This window comes from Nicotiana sylvestris, chromosome 6 (genome assembly GCF_000393655.2).
Source record: "Nicotiana sylvestris chromosome 6, ASM39365v2, whole genome shotgun sequence".
In the NCBI taxonomy this organism is placed as follows: Eukaryota; Viridiplantae; Streptophyta; class Magnoliopsida; order Solanales; family Solanaceae; genus Nicotiana; species Nicotiana sylvestris.
In genome coordinates, this window is record NC_091062.1 from 162,225,616 (window position 1) to 162,244,483 (window position 18,868).

An 18,868-nucleotide genomic window follows, 5' to 3' on the forward strand; every position below is an offset into this window, starting at 1 on the left:
GCATAATCATTGTTGCATATAATACTTCCACTCAGGATGCTCAATCACTCGGTACTATATATGGCCCATTCGGCCCAGGGAAGATCCATCCCGGAATATATACATCACTGACTATAAGTAACCCAGTACTGAGGAAACAGGTCAATCCTGCCTCATGGAAAAGATCCATCTCCATACCAATACTTCGGACAAGATCCATGTCCAAGGAAGATCCACCCTCAATATCATCAACTGCGCTCACTGGGGGTGTAAAGACTCCGGAGGGGATTCTCTGAGCCCAAGTGCTATACAATGCCAACAAAGGCATGATCAATATTTTGTTGCGGCATGCAGCCGATCCCATACTGTCAATCAATATTCGGCTATTGGCCTCACTCAGTCAATACTCTCACGTCTCACACACACGAGCTCAAAATGTCATGATACTAGCCCGAACAATGATATGATATGTCAAATAGCAATAACAAGACTGAGGCATGATATAATATGCATGAACATGACCGAGTACAGAATATAAATGAAGCTAATGACATGACAGCAAGAAACGACCTCTCGGGTCTCAACAGTATTGGCATGAAGCCTTAACATGATGACTAGCATGATTTGCAGCTCATTAACTTAATCATATAGTTACAACATAGATATCAGCATAAAAGATCCACTAAGTGGTGCCACAAAATGATCTAGGCCGCATTTCTCACGGTGCACGCCCACTGGTCCGTCACTTGGCATTTCGTCACCTCAATAGAAATCATAGAACACATAGTTCGGGGTTTTGAACCCTCAGAACCAAGTTTGGAAGCGTTACTTACCTCAAGCCAAGCCAAACTCTAGCCCGCCAAGTCTTTTCCTCTCGATTCGGCCTCCAAATGCCCCGAATCTAACCAAAATCAGAACCATAACATCAATATATACTCAGGGAACAAAGCCCATGCGAAAATAATCAAATCACATCAAGTATCCTGAAATTGGTCAAACCCGACTCCCGGGCCCACATCTCAGATTCTGATAAAATTTACAAAACTAGAATCCTTACACTCTCACGAGTTCATACATACTAAGAATACCAATATCCGACCACAAATGACCCCTCAAATCCCTATATTAAAGTCTCCAATTTCCAAGCCCTAAACCCCCAATTTTTGCTACTAATTTCCATAGATTTCAAGCTTATTCAGTCAAAAACCATCATAGAAATAAGTTTAGGGTCCAAAAATCTTACCTCCACGTAACCCTCTTGAATTCTCTCTTCAAATTGCTCTCCCAAGCTCAAACCCGCATGAAAATGGTGAAAACCACTCAAAAATTGCGAAGGGCAAAATTTATATGTTCTACCCCAGCTAAACCACTTATGCGGTCGAAATCTCGCACCTGTGGACCCGCACCTGCGGTCCCAGGTGCGCATATGTGGAATTCACTTAACCGCCCAAGGACCGCACCTGCGATCAAAGTCACGCACCTGCGCTACCGCAGGTGCGCAGCGCAGGTGCGCTCAATTATCCACATTTGCGATTCCAACTCCTCTTGCCCATTTCCACATCTGCGGCCCTCCTTGAGCTTCTGCGGGCCTGCACCTGCGGTCCCCAAGCCGTAGGTGCAGTTATGACAGGAGCTTCAGCAAGTTCAATTGCAAATTTCCAACTCCAAACCTCCCGTCAACCATCCAAAATCACCCCGAGGCCCCCCGGGACTTCGACCAAAAGTACGAACAAGTCATATACCACTATTCAAACTTATACCAACCTTCGAAACACTATAAACAACATCTAATCATCAAAGTATCCTCGGATTCAAGCCTATGATTCCCAAAACATCCGAATTCTGCAAACGATCAAAACATCTATCAAACCACCTCCGAATGACCTGAAATTTTGCACACACATCACAAATTATACAACAGACCTACTCTAATTTCCGGAATTCCATTCCGACCTAGATATCAAAATTTCCACTACCAACCGGAAAACGCCAAAATTCCAACTTCGCCAATTCAAGCCTAAATCTACCACAGACCTCAAAATTATAGTCTGATCACGCTCCTAAGTCCCAAATCACCTAACGAAGCTATCTGAACCATTAAAATTCATATTCAAGCCCCTTTTTACATAAGTCAATGCCCGGTTGACTTTTCCAACTTAAGTTTACTTTAAAGAGACTAAGCATCTCAAACTTCTCCAAAACCACTCCGAACCCGAACCAACTAACACGATACCACATATCATAGCTGAACAAGACATAAAGTAGTAGAAATGGGGAAAATAGAGCTGTAACTCATGAAATAACCGGCCGGGTTGTTACAGTTGGTGGAACAACATGGATGGGTTTGAGCAAGGATAGATAAAGGATTATCTGAAAAACTTGGTAGACATTATGGAGATTGAGTCTAAGCGAGAACTCATCGAGGTTTTGGTTAATTTTGGGACAAGAAGAATAATATGCTTCGTTTCAATGGATTTGAAATGACTCTTACCTTGGAGGAATTCACTGAATATAGAGATTTGGGGCATAAGAGTCGAATAAAGAGGCATTTTTCTCCCAGGGATGTCACTGCTACCAAATTCCTTGAGCGCATGAAGATCAGCCACACCGAGATAGCACATGTAGCACTAGGGAAAGTTCGCCTAAATTTCTTGTATGACAGGTACAAACATGAAAGGGGATTCTCAGAATATGGGACGAAGCTTGTTAACAAATAGAACCAACGCACATGGTGAGACCATGGACGGAAAGCATTCATTGTAGCTTTATTGGGGTGCATGGTATTCCCAAGAGAGGATCGGAAGATCAACATTCAGTTATCTGAGATAGTCACTTCCATGATGAAAGGAAATGCTTCCTCCATTCTTCCCATGGTGCTAGCAGATACCTTTCATGCCTTAACTAGGTGCTGGGAAGGAAAAGGTTTCTTTAAAGGCTGCAATCTCCTGCTCCAGATGTGGTTCATGGATCATCTTTTTTGCCTTCCTTATCAGGTATACCACCGTACTTGTTGGGGTAATCATGTTCGCTAGTATAATGCTATATTGAAGAGCGAGATGGAGATTCACAGTTTTCCAAAAAGTATCCAGTATATTTTAGGGAATATCTTCTCTCATTAACATATGATCAGATCACATGAAATTATCCTTGGTTCTCCGCAGAATATGTCATCTATAAGTCATCTTTCCATTCGTTTATGATCTTGATGGGGCTTTGAGGTTATCAATCATATGCTCCCATGAGAGTTCTATGTCAGTTGGGTCACAAACAGATAGTGCCCCCGATAGATACTATGGAAAACTTTATCTGGGAAGCAACATAAGAGGATCCCATTCGTGAAGATTATGCTCAACGTGTTTGGAATGGCACTAAGATACTCGAACGTAGCACAATAGTGGCAGATCAAGAGCGGACCAAGACGAATCCTTCTTATCTTAAGTGGTTCTATAATCAAGATTCTCCCGCAATAGACCAAGGATAGTCGTGAAGAGCACCATAGAGTGGGAGGCTGAGATTCAAACCAGAGTTGGGCTAGCTGCAGAAGAGATGAAAAGAGATTATGATTCTGCTTTTGGAGTACTACAAGAAGAAAGTGGACATGGATCTGCTGTATGATGCTTTTGAGAAAGAAAAAGCTTTGTGGGCACGAGAGAAGCAAGAACTCAAAACCTAAATTAGGAAGATGAATAGAGTCACAATCTCTCAGGGTAGTCCGTGATCATGACCGCAGGAGTTTTGCTCTACTAATCCAAGGTATAAAGGATCAGTTAGAGGGAGTTGATTCAAGTAAGGATCTCCAGATCGCCGAGTTTGAAATAGAAAGACATCAATACCAAAAGGTGATCGATCAGTTAGAAGGGGAGTCTGTAGAGAAACTTCAAGCCAATCTTGCGAGTGTTGAATAACAGCTAGCTGCCTTGGCCTTCAGAAAGAAGAAGATCATCGCACTCTTGGATAAACAACAAGTGAAGTTGGCTAAAAGTCAAGAAAACATTGCCATTATCAAAGGGGATATTTATATCATTAAAGCGAATCATCCATTATCTGATGATGAAGTAGAGAAATTATCCCTGCTGAAAGGGGCAGTTGAGACAAGCCGCCAACAAATCCCTAGCTTCAAACCTTTTTCATGATTTTAGAGTTTTTTAATTTTTGCTTAGGATTCTCGACTTACAATTTTTTTATAACTAATGTTATATAATGGAGTACTTATTTCTTGGAGCAATAAAAGTATTTGTATTTTTAGTATGTGATTTCTTTTTGAGAACTGGATTCCCTCCGTTACTCCCAATTATTTCTTTCTTAAATTTCATCACGTGTCTTGTGTGTTGGTCTTGTTGCTTCGCACACTCTTGTTAAAGAAAGTCATATCTTGAGCTAGAAGCGTCGGAATTGCAATCCGTTTGCACCGTTGGAAAGAAAACTCATAGATATGCAGTACGTATGAATTTCATGATAGAACTCCTTTGGGGCTATCAACAGAAAATTAGCGAAGGCGACTTAATTGTAGTGAACTTTCAGATCTGTGCACTTTTGGCGAAAAAAATTGTATCTTGAGCTAGGAGTGTTAGAATTACAATCTGTTTGTGCTGTCAGAAGTTAGACTCGGAGATCTAAAACTCATATAAATTTCATGGAAGAAATCATTTTGGACAGTCAACAAAAAATTTCCGAATTTGACCTAACTGCAGTAAACATTCAGATTCGTGTACTTTCAGCGATAAAAGTCGTATCTTGAGCTTGGAATGTCGGAATTGCAATCCGTTTGCACCGTTAGAAAGTAAACTCAGAGACCTATAGTATCCATGAATTTCATGGCAGAAACCTTTTCGTACTATCAACAGAAAATTTGCAAAATCGACTTAACTGCAGTGAACTTTCGGATTTACGTACTTTTGGCAAAAAAATTGTATCTTGAGCTAGGAGTGTCGGAATTACAATCCGGTTGCGCTGTCAGGTAGTAGACTCGGAGATCTAAAACTTGTATAAATGTCATGGAAGAACCCCTTTCGATCTTTCAACATAAAATTTCTAAACTCGACCTAACTGCAGTAAATTTTCATCTTCGCATGCATATAGAAGTTTTTGAGGCATAATACCTTCTAGATTAGTCAAAGTTCCAGATCATGTATTGCGTGACCTTCGGAACCCAAATTAGAAATTCCACAGTTAGGCTATATGATGGGGAAACAATTCACATTGGATTCAACTACACAAAGCTTTTGTGATAGCATCATATTTTGAAGAAATGAAGCGAACTTGGAAAGGCATTCAAGACAAGTTAGCGACAATCCTTCGCGTCAATTGCTTTTATGACTTAGATTCTTCATATAAGATGAAGTATAAATATTTTCATCCTTCTATTTTCTTGACAATGATGGATCACATCCTTGTAGCATTGAAGCAATCAAATGTCCATTTTGGCTCGACGCAAATTGCCTTCTTTCTTTCTGCAACGTATGCCTATTTGGAGTAATCAACGTGATGACTCAACTCGAAGTTTGATGATCATGTCACATTGAAACACATTTTTTAAAGCTTATGCGATTGAACTTAGAATAAAAATATGTACCTTAGTGAAGAGGATCAAGTCATAACATAGTTTAAATAAAGTGTGAGTTTTTTTGCATGTAGTTTATACTCGTGCAAACAAGGAGTAATATGCAGTTCATGCTCATGTTTTGAGGAGCTTTGCAACTTGAAGACTTTGCTCAAATTTGGTGAGTTGTGCAACTTGAAAACTTTGCTCGAATTTTGAAGAGCTTTTCAATTTGAAGATCTTACTCGAATTTGAAGAGCTTTGTGATTTAAAGACATTGCTCAAATTTGAAGAGCTTTTTCATCTTGAAGACTTTGCTCAAATTTGAGGAGCATTATATCTTGAAGACTTTACTTGAATTTGAAGATTTTACTCAATTTTGGTGAGCTTTTCAATTTGAAGATTTTTCTCGAACTTGAGGAGCTTTTCAATTTGAAGGTTTTGCTCGAATTTGAAGAGCCTTTCACTTTGAAGATTTGGCTCGAAATTATGGAGATTTAAAACGTGAAGACTTGGCTCGAATTTTAGGAGCTTCATGGCGTACCGTTTATGCTCGTGTATCAAAGAGCATCATAACTTGCAGTTTATGCTCGTGCATTGAGGAGCGCTTTGACATGAAGTTTAGGCTCATGCGTCAAATAGCATTACAACTTGCAATTTAGGATCATGCGTCAAGGAGCGTTATGACTTATAGTTTAGGCTCATGCGTCGAGGAGCATCATGACTTATAGTTTAGGCTCATGCGTCGAGGAGCATCATGACTTGCAGTTTAGGCTCATGCGTCAAGGAGCGTTGCTACATGCATGGACTCTTCAATTTCAATTTTGGATGAATACTTGCCTCCATTCTCGGCATCGTCTACTTCTTTTTCCTTGTGAGTCTCAAAGATAGAGAACCTTTGATCTCCACGTAAAACCATACACAATTCCATATCATGTGCACATGTGGCCAACTTTTCATGTTTTAGGATTTTATTCCTTGCAAGATATAGCGAAAGACCCAATGCATGCCTTGGATAAACATTTCGATGCTAGAAGTTGCGCTAATATGGTCTTTGCAGTTGAGGCTTAAGCTCCTCCAACAATTGATGAATTCGATAACTGGCTCCTCCTTCCGCTGGTGGGCATTTGTAAGTTCAATCATGCTCACAATGCGCCTCGTGCTATAGAAACGATTGAGGAATTTCTGCTCAAGTTGCTCCCAACTATCAATGGAACCAGGTTCAAGATCTGCGTACCAATTGAAAGCATTCCCTTTGAGAGATCCAACAAACAGCTTGAGAAAGTGATTATCATAAGTTCCAACATCATCGCACATCTCAACGAAGTGTGCAACATGTTCCTTGTGATTTCCGTTACTGCCAAATTATTGAAGCTTAGGAGGTTGATATCCACTTGGAATCTTTATCTTATCAATTTTTTGTGTGTACGAGTTTGTGTATTTAAGGAAATATTTAGGCGAAGGCTCAATTATCTTTAATAGCCCCTATGATGAAGTCCTTCAATTGCTTAACATGAATCTGTCCATCAGAAGAGACTTGGAGCTCTTTGGTCATTGTTGCGAGATTTGCAGGGGACTCTCCTTTCTCTGGAATTTATGGAAGCTTCATAGGTGCTTGGCTTGATTCTTCCTCTGTCATACTCTCTATCTTATTCATCAACTTGGAAAGATTAGCATCTTGATCTTTTATGTACTTTGTTAGGCCTTCAACTGCTTTTATCAAATTTGAAAGTTGTTCTTCTATGGTAGAAGCATCAATAATTATCGTTTGTATGACCACTACAGAGGAAGAAGAATGGTATGGATCATCAATTGGATAGAGAGCAGATTGTGGAGTGACATGAGGAGAGATTGGAGCAAATTCGCTGCTCAAGACGTCATCATCTTTCTATATGAAAGGATTGTGGGACTAACGATAACATTCTTTTAAAAGGCTAAATCGTACCAAAGTTCGTTCGACCACCTCAGCGATGTTGTTCCATTTTTCTAGCATGTATGAAGAGGATCTCACTTCTCTTGGAGAAGATGAACAAAAACATGAGTTGTGGACGACACTTCAAGACTTGTCATAGTATTTCAGCTTTGCTTCTTTTGATTTGGCCAGCAATCTCCATATAACTTCCAATCTGCTTTTGGAGTCAGATCTAGGGTTGTATTTTATTGTATCCATCTTGGTATTCTTGAACTTTGAAGAGAAGAGATGAGAGGTGAGATGGTCCCACTCGGCGTGCCAAATTTGTAACGACTAAATTTCGTTTCTGAAAAATAATAATCAAGACAAGAAATATAGCGACAAATATTATATTTGATTTCAAGTGTTGGGGTTACAATCTCTAGAATATCTTAAATCTAAAGAGATGTAGTCCTCTGATTCTTCTCCTCACGAATGATGGTTCAAGAGCTTGAGAGCTTGATCTTGAACTTGACAGATTTCAGATTTGTGGTCCGTCACGAACAATTTGAAGGTTGTCACGAACCAAAATTTGTTGTTGGGTTATCAAAATTAATTCAAAGCCAAGTTTAAGTCAATAAAGCGACCGTGCTAGAACAACGAGACTCGGGGAATACCTTTCACCTTCTCAGACTTTGTTTTCGAAGGCCAATAATAATAGAGTCAAACCTTCCTTTGACTAGGGATTCAAATAAAAGGTGACTTGGAACACCCAAAATCAATTTCAAGTTGCGACTCTGTAAGTAAAATAATCCCTACTCAAGTTTGTTACTTTAATTGAAAAAATTCGCTAACCCACAATACAACAACACATATCTTTTGGGGTAAAGCGGGTGTGACATCAAGAACTCGAACCACCGAACGGAAGGCTAATGTTCAAAATGACCGATCAGATCATTACAATCAAACAATATTATACTCTCCACTGCAATCTTGTATTTTGTATTAATAGTGACTCATGTAATGGTGACACAAATTTTGGGAATAGACTTAGTCAGCGATGGTTGTAGATCTATTATATACATTTTATGAGATTTCACTTTTTTATCTTTAATAATGTGTCTTTAGCTGTTAAATTATTTTATTCCTTGTGCTAATGTTGGTTTGTCTAGCAAACGGATGTTAGGCGTCATTACTATCCCATGGTTAAACCTTTTGGGTCGTGACACATTTGATTACCACATATCTGAACTACAAGCGGACACATGTTCACACCATCTTATTCTATAATATTATACCAGAAAGTCCTCTCAATATAGCGTAGAAGAATTAAATAGACCAAAATACTTGGCACCAACCTTACAACCTTAAACTGGTTACTTATAATAAAGTAATTCGTTCACCAAAAGAAAAGAAAAGATGACGTATCTTATCTCTAGCACAAGACGCATATCATTATGGTAAGCAGTTGGGCTTGGCTCGAATTATTTTGAGAATTAGTGATTTCTCTTGATTCTTTCAGCTTTGCGTCGTTTACGGCAGCTACAGCAGCAATAACGAGTAACATTGAAGTAATTTTCTCCAGAGATAGGAACTGAATGCTAGGGCACAATTAAGAAGCTGGAATGCTTCAGTCATTGGCTTATCTTTCGTGAAACCTTTCCAATATTCTCAAAGTTCTCTTCTGTGTCATCACCTGCTTTTCGAAACAAACTCCACCTTGAGTTTAAGACAAACTTCCTACCAATATGACATAAATTATTTAAAAATGTATATAATAAAAAAGGAAAGCAAGCAAGCAATTTGGCCATAAATATAATAATATACGTGAGAATGCCAGCTGATGAACTGAATACTAATAGGGATTTTTTCCTAACTATACTATATATGAAACCTTATTACCCTAAATGTGCATAGTTTGTTAATTACCCGTCCAGTCCACACTTTAACTATAATTTATATACCATTCGACTATTAGGTATTAAAAGAGCAGAATATTCCTTAAAAACGCGCTAAAATTAAGGAGAGAATCTTGGTGTTAATTGATTCTACATTAAATTCAATTTTTAAAAAGGGAAAGGAGATTTCTCATCTGCGTATTTTTCTCCAAAACTACAATTCAAATTCTCGAAAAAAAAAACGAACAATTCAAATTTTCGAGTTTCAACAACTCAAAGTTGAAAAAATCTGTTCTTCTATATATTTTCCACCATTGATAGCCATTAAAAAGCTTGAAAGCTTTGAATTAAAATTTGGATTTTCAAAAATCATTATTTGTTTGGATTGAGTGTTGTTGTAAAGAATTCGGAATATGTTTAGGAGTTTATATCTCAATTTTGAGGGGTTTTGGTGAAGATTAGACTTGGTTTTGACTGAATTTCAGATTGAAACTCGAAGAAGAAGAAGAAGAAGAAGACATATTTCCAGAAATTGTAGATAAATTGTATAATTCTAGATCAATTGTAAATAAATTGTAGATTGGGAAGACTAAAACTTCTACAAATCTTCTACAATTATGTCGAAATTGTCAATTATGCTACAATTGAAATGGGAATTGGGATATTAAAATTCAATGAATCCAGTTTGTAGATATCTTGTAGATAAATTGTAGATTATTTGTATTCTAATTGTAGATGCATTGTTTTCTGTTTTCACAAATCCAAAACGACTAAAGCTTCTACAAAATCTTCTGCAAAAAACAGTCTACAATTTATCTACAATTTTTCTAATTTTTCTACAATTTATCTACAATTTCTACAAAATTACTACATTTATACTACAATTAAACTACAATCTTATGTGAAAAAAAATATTGACAACAAAATTTGCTCTTCATCTACAAAAATCGTCACCGTTTATTGGATTGGTACATTGAACTTTTCCGACTCCGACAACTTTTCTGGCAATCGGACGACTACCTACAAGTCTACCACAAGCAACACACCTTCTGAAATCTCTAATAGCGATGGTAAAAAGGAGCAGCGACAGTGGTGCTGATCATGTACTCTTCGATATTTTTTTCTGGTAATTGAAGAACTACCCACAAGTGTACTGTGTACAGCTATCAAATCAACACAACTTCCGTCAACTTATGCTGGCAAAATAGCTTCATTTAGCTACTACAATTTTAGCAATTATTACATGAATTACTAGGTAAAATGAGATTCATCACCTAGCCAACAACTTATTTAGTATACTTTTTTTATGTTTATAAAAATGGATTAAAAAGCAAAATAGAGTAGAATAAGAAAGAAACGAGAAATAGAAACGGAGAAGAGAAAGAAATGGGAGGGGGAAAACGGGCTGGTCAGATCTTAGTAATTAAGGGGAGAGAGAAACGTGGGATAGATGGACACCTTTAATTAAGGAGTAAGAAACTGCCAATTAATTATACCTCTAAATTAATTATGGTATATAAATGGTAATTTGGTATGATGAAATGTAATAAACAGAAACCTTAAATATTGAGGGTAATAAGGTTTCATATATGGTATAAGAAGGTAAAAATCCCATACTAATATTACTTCCTCGATCACTTTTATTTTTCTTCTCAACGATCACAAGCCCGACGATATACAACTTGAGTTAACTAGTTAGCGATACAAAAATTAGCCAACTTAAACAAGACAATTCTTTTTCACTAATAGTCAATCAATTTTTATTTTATTTCACTGAAGTCTCTAAAATATTTTTGTATTAAAAAAATTACTCAACTTTGTCTAAGTATCATATAAAGTCACTAAATCATTTGTTGTAATAAAAAAAAATCGCTCTCTGCCTAAGCATCATAGAAAATCACTAACTAATTAATTTTTTTTAGCCAAAAGGCTATCATAGAAAATGTCACATTAATTTCCTCCTAGTGACTTTATGTGATACCTCGGAAGAGTTGAGTGGCTTTTTGGTAACAGAAAATAGTTCATTTACGTTCGTTATATTTAGGTAAAGTTGAGTAATTTCTTTAATATAAGAAAATAAAGTAAAAATTGAGTAACCACTCATATTAACCCCACAAAATGTTGTAATCAAACTAGCTAAAAGGAAGCCGAGCATATTGATAATTGCTTAGAACACACAAAGAAACACTTCAATACAACCATCAAGTATGGTTACACACTGTTGTTTCATAAAAGCACAAACACAAAGCAGAACGACACATAGTACTCATTATATGCAATATCAATCATGGTACACAGAAAGATTTAGCCTAGGCTCAAAATCTTCGGCAAAGGATTTTTCTTGTTTAAGACCAGCGTCAGCATCATTATAACCAGTTGCACTAGACTTTGGCACGAAATCTTTCGTAAATAGTAATGATTTCTCAGCTTCTTTCAGCTTGGCGTTGTTGTGGTAGATAGATAGATTAGGCCTTGGTTCAAAGGCTTCACCTCCAACAGAAGATGATGTGTGACAATCAGTTTTCTCTTTGGAGAGAGGAACTGAATGCCGAGGCATAAGATGTTTGATTGCTTCAGGCATTGGCTCATCTTTCATCATAGCTCTCCAGTATTCTCCAGGGTCTTTTCTTGCATCAGTGTTGCTTGTGTACTGCCCGAGAAAGAGAGACCATAAAAAGACTTTTAAATATATGTTGTATGAAATTCTTTACATTCAAGTACATAATGTGTGTATATATATATATATATATATATATATATATTTTGATATGCACAAATATTTAGTACATGCAGGGGAAAATATAGGCTTTAATATATGGGTTCTGCAGAACCCAATAATGTTTGCCAAAATTTTATGTACGTATCAAGAAATTCACTAAGTATATACAGAAATTAAATTCAGAACTCAGTTATTAAAAGTTGAGATCGTCCTAAAATAAAGAGCCCACAGAATTCTAATATTAGATCTACCTTTGTAGGTACGGGGCATGTAAATATTTAATATTGGCGGATAGAGTTCTATGTAAAATTCTAGTGCATTTGAAGAGTAATTTGCAGAAAATTTCTATTATTATTTACACATGTTCATAAGGATATGCCAAAACAAATGAATGGTCCGTTTAAATAGGTTAAACCCTCACTAGCTATATGATCTTAAACGGCTAGGTTTGTGCAAAATCCAAATGTTAGTTAAGCTCAAGAACCAAGCATTCTTTTTAAACAGTCGAAAATATATACTATTCCATCTGTTTCAGTTTTGCACGAACCTTTCTCCTCTTGATTCAGTATGAACCCATTTCTGATAAGGAAACTGTTTTAGTTTTAGGATTCCATATTACCTTTAATAGAAGATTTTCATGACAACCACACAAATGGTACAAAATTTTTAAGACTACGGGTTTTAACAATCTTATTGCCACACAAATATTATGGTATGTTTAAGATTATAAATTTTAAAAGTTTTTGTCTTTTGACAACCTTTGTGCCCAGTCAAATATGTTCACATAAATTGAAAAAGATGAAGTATAAGTTAAATAATTCAATTGTTAAAATTTGATATGAAAAGACATTGTAATTCGAAAGGCAAGGCAGTTGTGAAAGAAGTAGTAATTAATAATAAACCACCCAAAAGGAGGCCTAGAATTAATCATCTATGAAAACTTACCAGGGCAAGTGAAAAGAGCAGGATTAGAGCAACAAGCAATTTCATGGTCACTTTTAGGAATATGTATGACTCAGAAGCTATTGCTATTAATTGATCTTTGTTTGAAGCATATCATGAGCTTATATAGACAAGTTAAGCTATTATAAAATCATATTGCAGGTAACAAGTTATTGTGAAGCTTCAATATGATTCACACACTCTTGTAGGACCGATGACAGACGTACAATATTCATAAACAAATAGGAGGAGGTCCCTATTAGCTTTTTTGACTCATATATTATTGGTGACCAAATAATTTAAGTAGGCTCCATTTGCTCATAAATAATACTGCTGCCTATTTACGTTTTAGTGTTTGCAAATATCTGGCAATCAGTATCCGTGATATTGCTTTTCAGTATCTAAGATAATGGTGAAATATTGTAATTTTTTAATGGACTAATGCTAGATCATTCCTAAGATAGTCATATGAGTTCTGTTTTTATTTTTTTTGTACTTAACTTTTGCATTATAAAATAATTTGATTCAAATAAAAAAACTGCCACGACCCAAAATCACCAGTCGCGATGGCACCTAACTCAACCCGCTAAGTAAATCAACTAACAGATAAAAACCACTCATCTAAGATTATAAGAAAATAGAGAATATATAACTGAACATTTAAAAATTTATCCAAGACCTGGTAGTACGACTCATGAGCTTTTAAGACTTGGAATTTACAAAGCTAGTATGAATAAAGACATGTTCTGTTTGAAAGATACATAAACAAAATAACAAAAGCTAAGTTAAGGACAAGAGGTAGCTACATCCAGAATGCACGGACATCTTCAGAATCAGCACCCGACATCACCAGCAGCTCAACTTCAGAAATCTATACACATCGTACAGAAGTGTAGTATCAGTACAACCGACCTCATATACTGGTAAGTATTTTGTCTAACCTCGCGAAGTAGCGACGAGGCTTTTAGTTAAAAGGTGCTTATTGTTATAACTTGTACATTAGATTAACAGTAAAAGCAGTTCAAAGCATAACAGATAAAAGTACCGTATACAACTCTGCGAGACAATCAACAATTACTAAAAGGAGTTACAGCAGTAGATTTACAATCTTTCATGGTATAAGAAGTATATCCAAATTATAACGTCAAATGGTACGGTAACACCCTTCGTACTTCTATCTCTGCCTATATATATATATATATAATTTATTTGTGACAAATCAATTAGCACGACAACACCCTTCGTGCATTCAACTCATCCTCCCAAATATACGAGTAACAGAACCAACCAGATGATAGAAATATCGATTATAGGAATTACAAAGTAGGAAAGATGCAAGTACAATAATGGACAAGGACACACATGTGGGCAACAGTAAAAGAATAAGCGAAAAGCACGTGAGCAATAACAACAATTGGAAAACAAAGAATATCAACTTCAGTTAACTAGCATATTGGAGGCCTAAGTACAAATATAATAAATAAGACAGAAATACATGATTTTTACAAGTTGACAGGTAATGGCGTGAATGACTAACATGGTAGAAAGCTTATACTAAAGTGCAACAGAATAGATACAACATGAGTATAATTATAAAAACATGAAATAGGCATGATATTTGCAAGTTAAGCAAGTACATGGTATGAGCAACACAACAACAAATGAAATAGAGATCAATGACAGAACAATAGCAACAAGTCACATCAGATCTATAATTATGACAATAACAGTTCAAGGTAAAGACATGAACGTATACACGGAAGATTGATATCAAACATAATGCATGTCCCTCATCCTCGCATGCATGGAAACACCCATCGTGCCATGACATCACGATAACACACAATCATAACAATATAAATGAAATGGCATGACATCACCCTTCATGCTTTAACTCTCAAATAATTTGGCACGACATTACCCTTCGTGCTTTTATTCTCAATAACATGGTACAACGTCACCCTTCGTGCTTTACACTGTTCCTCACATGATAATAAATATAAAATGGCACGGCATCACCCTTCGTGCTTTACATTCTTCCTTACCAAGCATATGAATATCAATAAAATGGCAAGACAGGAAGTATAAATAACATCGAGGAGAGTGTTCAACGAATATTCCAAACAAATTCTCAATCACTGCATTACAAGCCAACAATGATTCAATGAACCCTCAAGGGCCATATAATTTAAGTACTTCCATAAATCCCTCAATTTATCAACAATACAAGTATGGAATCTAGCATCTCAAAATATCGGCCGTAGCAATGTATTAATGATTATGTATGAGATGACCGAATTAGACGCATCAATGTATTCTAAGAATTCTATCAAATTTGATCAAGTTATATTAGACTAAGTCTCGATTCTAAAATTTAATACTATGTTCTCAATATATAGAAGTCAAGTGAGTCATAAAGCAAGAAGGTCAAGGAATTTTCCAAACACAAATATAACATAATCCACCCCCGAGCATAATTAACCCAAGCACATACATATACGCTCGTTGCCTCATATATGTATCACCCCCGCATGTAGAAAATATTGACAAATAGGAGAAAAAAATTTCCTCAACAAAATTAGGCAAAACACGTACCTTGAACAAGCCAATAACATTACCGAGCAAGCCAATTGATGCTCCAAAAATACCATCACGCGCGTAGTGACCTCCGAACAGCTCAAAACTAGCCAAAAGAAAATCAAATACATCAAATAAAGCTCAAGGAAACAATTCCAAATGATAAAGATTGAATCCTAAATCAAATACCAAATCCGGCCAAAAATTACACCCGGGCCCACGCCTCGGAACCTAACCAAACTCACAAAATCCGATAATCCATTCAATTACAAGTCCAATCATACTAGTTTCACTCAATTACGATTTCAAATTGATGTTCAAAACTCAAAAATTCATATTATGAAACTTTAGGCCAAAATCCCTAATTTTCTTTTTAATATTCATCAAACAAAAGCTAAAATCGATGATAGATTCATGGAATATAACCAAAACCGAGTTGAGAACACTTACCCCAATTCATATGGTGAAAATCGCTAAAACATTTCCCAATTCCGAGCTCCCCAACTCAAAATATGTTAAATGAACAAAACCCTCATTTTAACACTGTTCTGCCTACTTTTTTGTGCCAAATAATCTCGAAACTCGCTTTTGATACCTCCAATGGATTTCTTGTGAAATTCTAGTCAAGTTAGGCTCTTGAATCACTTCATTTGACCTTATATTGAAGGAGAATGTTGGTTTCAATATTTGGAAATAGTGCAGATTTTTAAATACGAAGTTAGTTACAATTTCATAATTAATTTGAATGACAACCCAATTCTTAGTAATATAATCATAAACTCCTCATACGATGTCCAAATTTGAAGATTCTTTTTTATATGACTCTGTAATTACGATACGGATCTAATGCTTCAATAGAAAAAGAAATTGGAGCTCATTTTCTTCATGTAGTACCAATTATGCTTGAAGAAACAACGTCGAAACATTACAAAAAAACGAGTGCAACACAACCCAAACCTATCCGAAACTCACCCGAGCCCTTTGGGGCCACGTCCAAACATACCAACAAGTCCCATAATATAACACACACTTACTTGAGGCCTCAAAACACATATAACAATATCGAAACGAAGAATCACACCTCAATCCAAAAATCAATGAACTTGGAACTTCAAACTTCCACAGCCGATGCCGAAACCTATCAAATCACATACGGTTGTCCTCAAATTTTGCACACAAGTCACTTTTGACACTACGGGCCTGCTCCAACTTCCAAAATTGATATCCGACCTCGATATCAAAAAGTCCACTTCAGTTAAACTTTCCAAAAAATCCAACTTTCGCCATTTCGAGCCAAATTCAACTACGGACCTCCAAATCACAATCCGGACGCGCTCCTAAGTCCAAAATCATCCAATAGAGCTAATGGAACCATCAGAATTCCAATCCGAGATCAAATATTAAAAAGTCAAATTCGATCAACTCTTTCAAATTTAAAGCTCCCTAGTTGAGAATCATTCTTCCAAATCAGTCACGAATAATCTGAAAACCAAAATCGACAATTCACATAAGTCAAAATACATCATACAGAGCTACTCACGCCTGTAAACTATCGAGCGAAGTATAAATACTCAAAACGACCAGTCGGGTCGTTACATCCTCCACCACTTAAACACACGTTCGTCTTCGAACATGCCAGGAGTCGTTTCAAAGCTATCAAATCACGGTTTAACCCTAATACGCATAAACTCGGGGGTGATCCCACGTCACCCTGATCCACATAAGCCTGCTAACCAAACATAATTAGAGATCCTTATTTCAACCTTGGTCCTTAAACCTTAGAACTCAATCTCTATCATCCAGAACTCATTAGAAGATCAAAATCCCACAGCCACACACTATATAAGTCTAAACAAGTTGTATCAAGTCACAACTATAACACAAGATGTAATCACATGATATACCACATCACTTCGACATTCACAGTCGGAACTGCTGACTACTATTACGGCCCAAAACAAATTCGGTGCTGGTAGCAAACCTTATATCGATTAGAACCTCGTTCAAAACCTTCATACCCTACCTGTCACGACCCTAAACCCAGACTCGGTCATGATGGCGCCTCTCGTGAAGACAAGGCCAACCGACAGAACACCCAATTCATTTTTAAACAATTAAAATAATACAATTTAAGTCATTATCATGCTAATAATCCCAAAATAGAAGTGAACTAGTACAATTTGCAAAAAACCAACACAGCCCGACATCGGGGTGTCACTAGTCATGAGCATCTAACATAAGTCTAAGAGTATGAAAGAGTTTATACAGTCTATTACAGAACTAGAAACAGAAAGTAAGAAAGGAGGGAGAAACACTGGGTTGCGAATGCCGAGCAACTACCTAGTGGATTCCAAATAGCCTGCTGGGAGCGATCAACCCTCACTGGCGGGACTCGAAGCTCCTAAATCTGCACATAGGGTGTAGGGAGTAAAGTGAGTACTCCAACTCAGTGAGTAATAAAAATAAATGAAGACTGAGCGATAAAAAATCATGTAAAACACAACCACATAATATAAAGAGGCATTGTAAAACCAGTACAATGCACTAAAACAGTGAGAAAAGATAAACTCATAAAATCAGCCCCTCGGGTACAATATCAACAGAATCAGCCCCTCAGGCAATAACATGGAATAACACAAGCCCCTCGGGCTATATCTCATATCACAATAGGTACCAGCACTCATTGGGGGTGTACAGACTCCGGGAGAGGCCCCTTACGGCCCAAGCGCAATATTAAGCCATCTCGTGGCATAATTAACAGGCTCTCTGCCTCATATCAATCCACCTCGTGGCATAACAACTCAGGCCCTCGGCCTTATAATTATAAATCAGTACAACACTGTTGCGGCGTGTAGCCCGATCCCATAATAACCTTACAACACAAGCCCTCGACCCTAATCAGTCAGAAATCTCTAAATGTCACTAGGGCATAGTAAAATATGATGCTCAGCCCAAAATATCATTTAAAGTGTCAAAACAGATTAAATATGGTTGTGTTATGAAAATAGTATAATAAAGCATGACTAAGTACAAATATAAAATCAAAACAGAGAGGAAATAGTAGTAAAAATCCCCTAAGGGTCCGAACAGTTGGCACGAGGCCCAAATAAGGTATTCAGCCCAAAATATGATGATAACAGATTGTTTTCAATCAAATACGCAGTAAAACAGTCATTTGGGATGGACTAAGTCTTAATCCCCAACAGTGCATGACCTCACGCTCATCATCTAGCGTGTGCGTCACCTCCACATAGCACAACGATGTGAAATCTGGGGTTTCATACCCTCAGGACAACATTTACAATCATTACTCACCTTTATCC

At 36.8% G+C, this 18,868-nt stretch overlaps 1 protein-coding gene across 1 annotated transcript; it reads right to left on the bottom strand.

The window, feature by feature from the left end:
- Positions 1–11,444: 11,444 nt before the first annotated feature.
- On the bottom strand, positions 11,445–13,145 carry LOC104227943 (organ-specific protein S2-like). The gene is made up of 2 exons (XM_009780323.2): positions 12,972–13,145; positions 11,445–11,957 (listed from the first exon to the last, which is right to left on the bottom strand). Exons 1-2 carry the CDS (start codon positions 13,014–13,016, stop codon positions 11,589–11,591), a joined length of 414 nt encoding a protein of 137 aa, XP_009778625.1. The 5' UTR covers positions 13,017–13,145; the 3' UTR covers positions 11,445–11,588.
- Between the last annotated feature and the right edge of the window lie 5,723 nt (positions 13,146–18,868).

Bases quoted from the DNA above. Each gene is read 5' to 3' on its own strand.
- LOC104227943 (XM_009780323.2), bottom strand. From the start codon at position 13,016: ATGAAATTGCTTGTTGCTCTAATCCTGCTCTTTTCACTTGCCCTG. The intron at 11,958-12,971 runs GTAAGTTTTCAT...TTTCTCGGGCAG, and splicing joins TGCTCTTTTCACTTGCCCTG to TACACAAGCAACACTGATGC.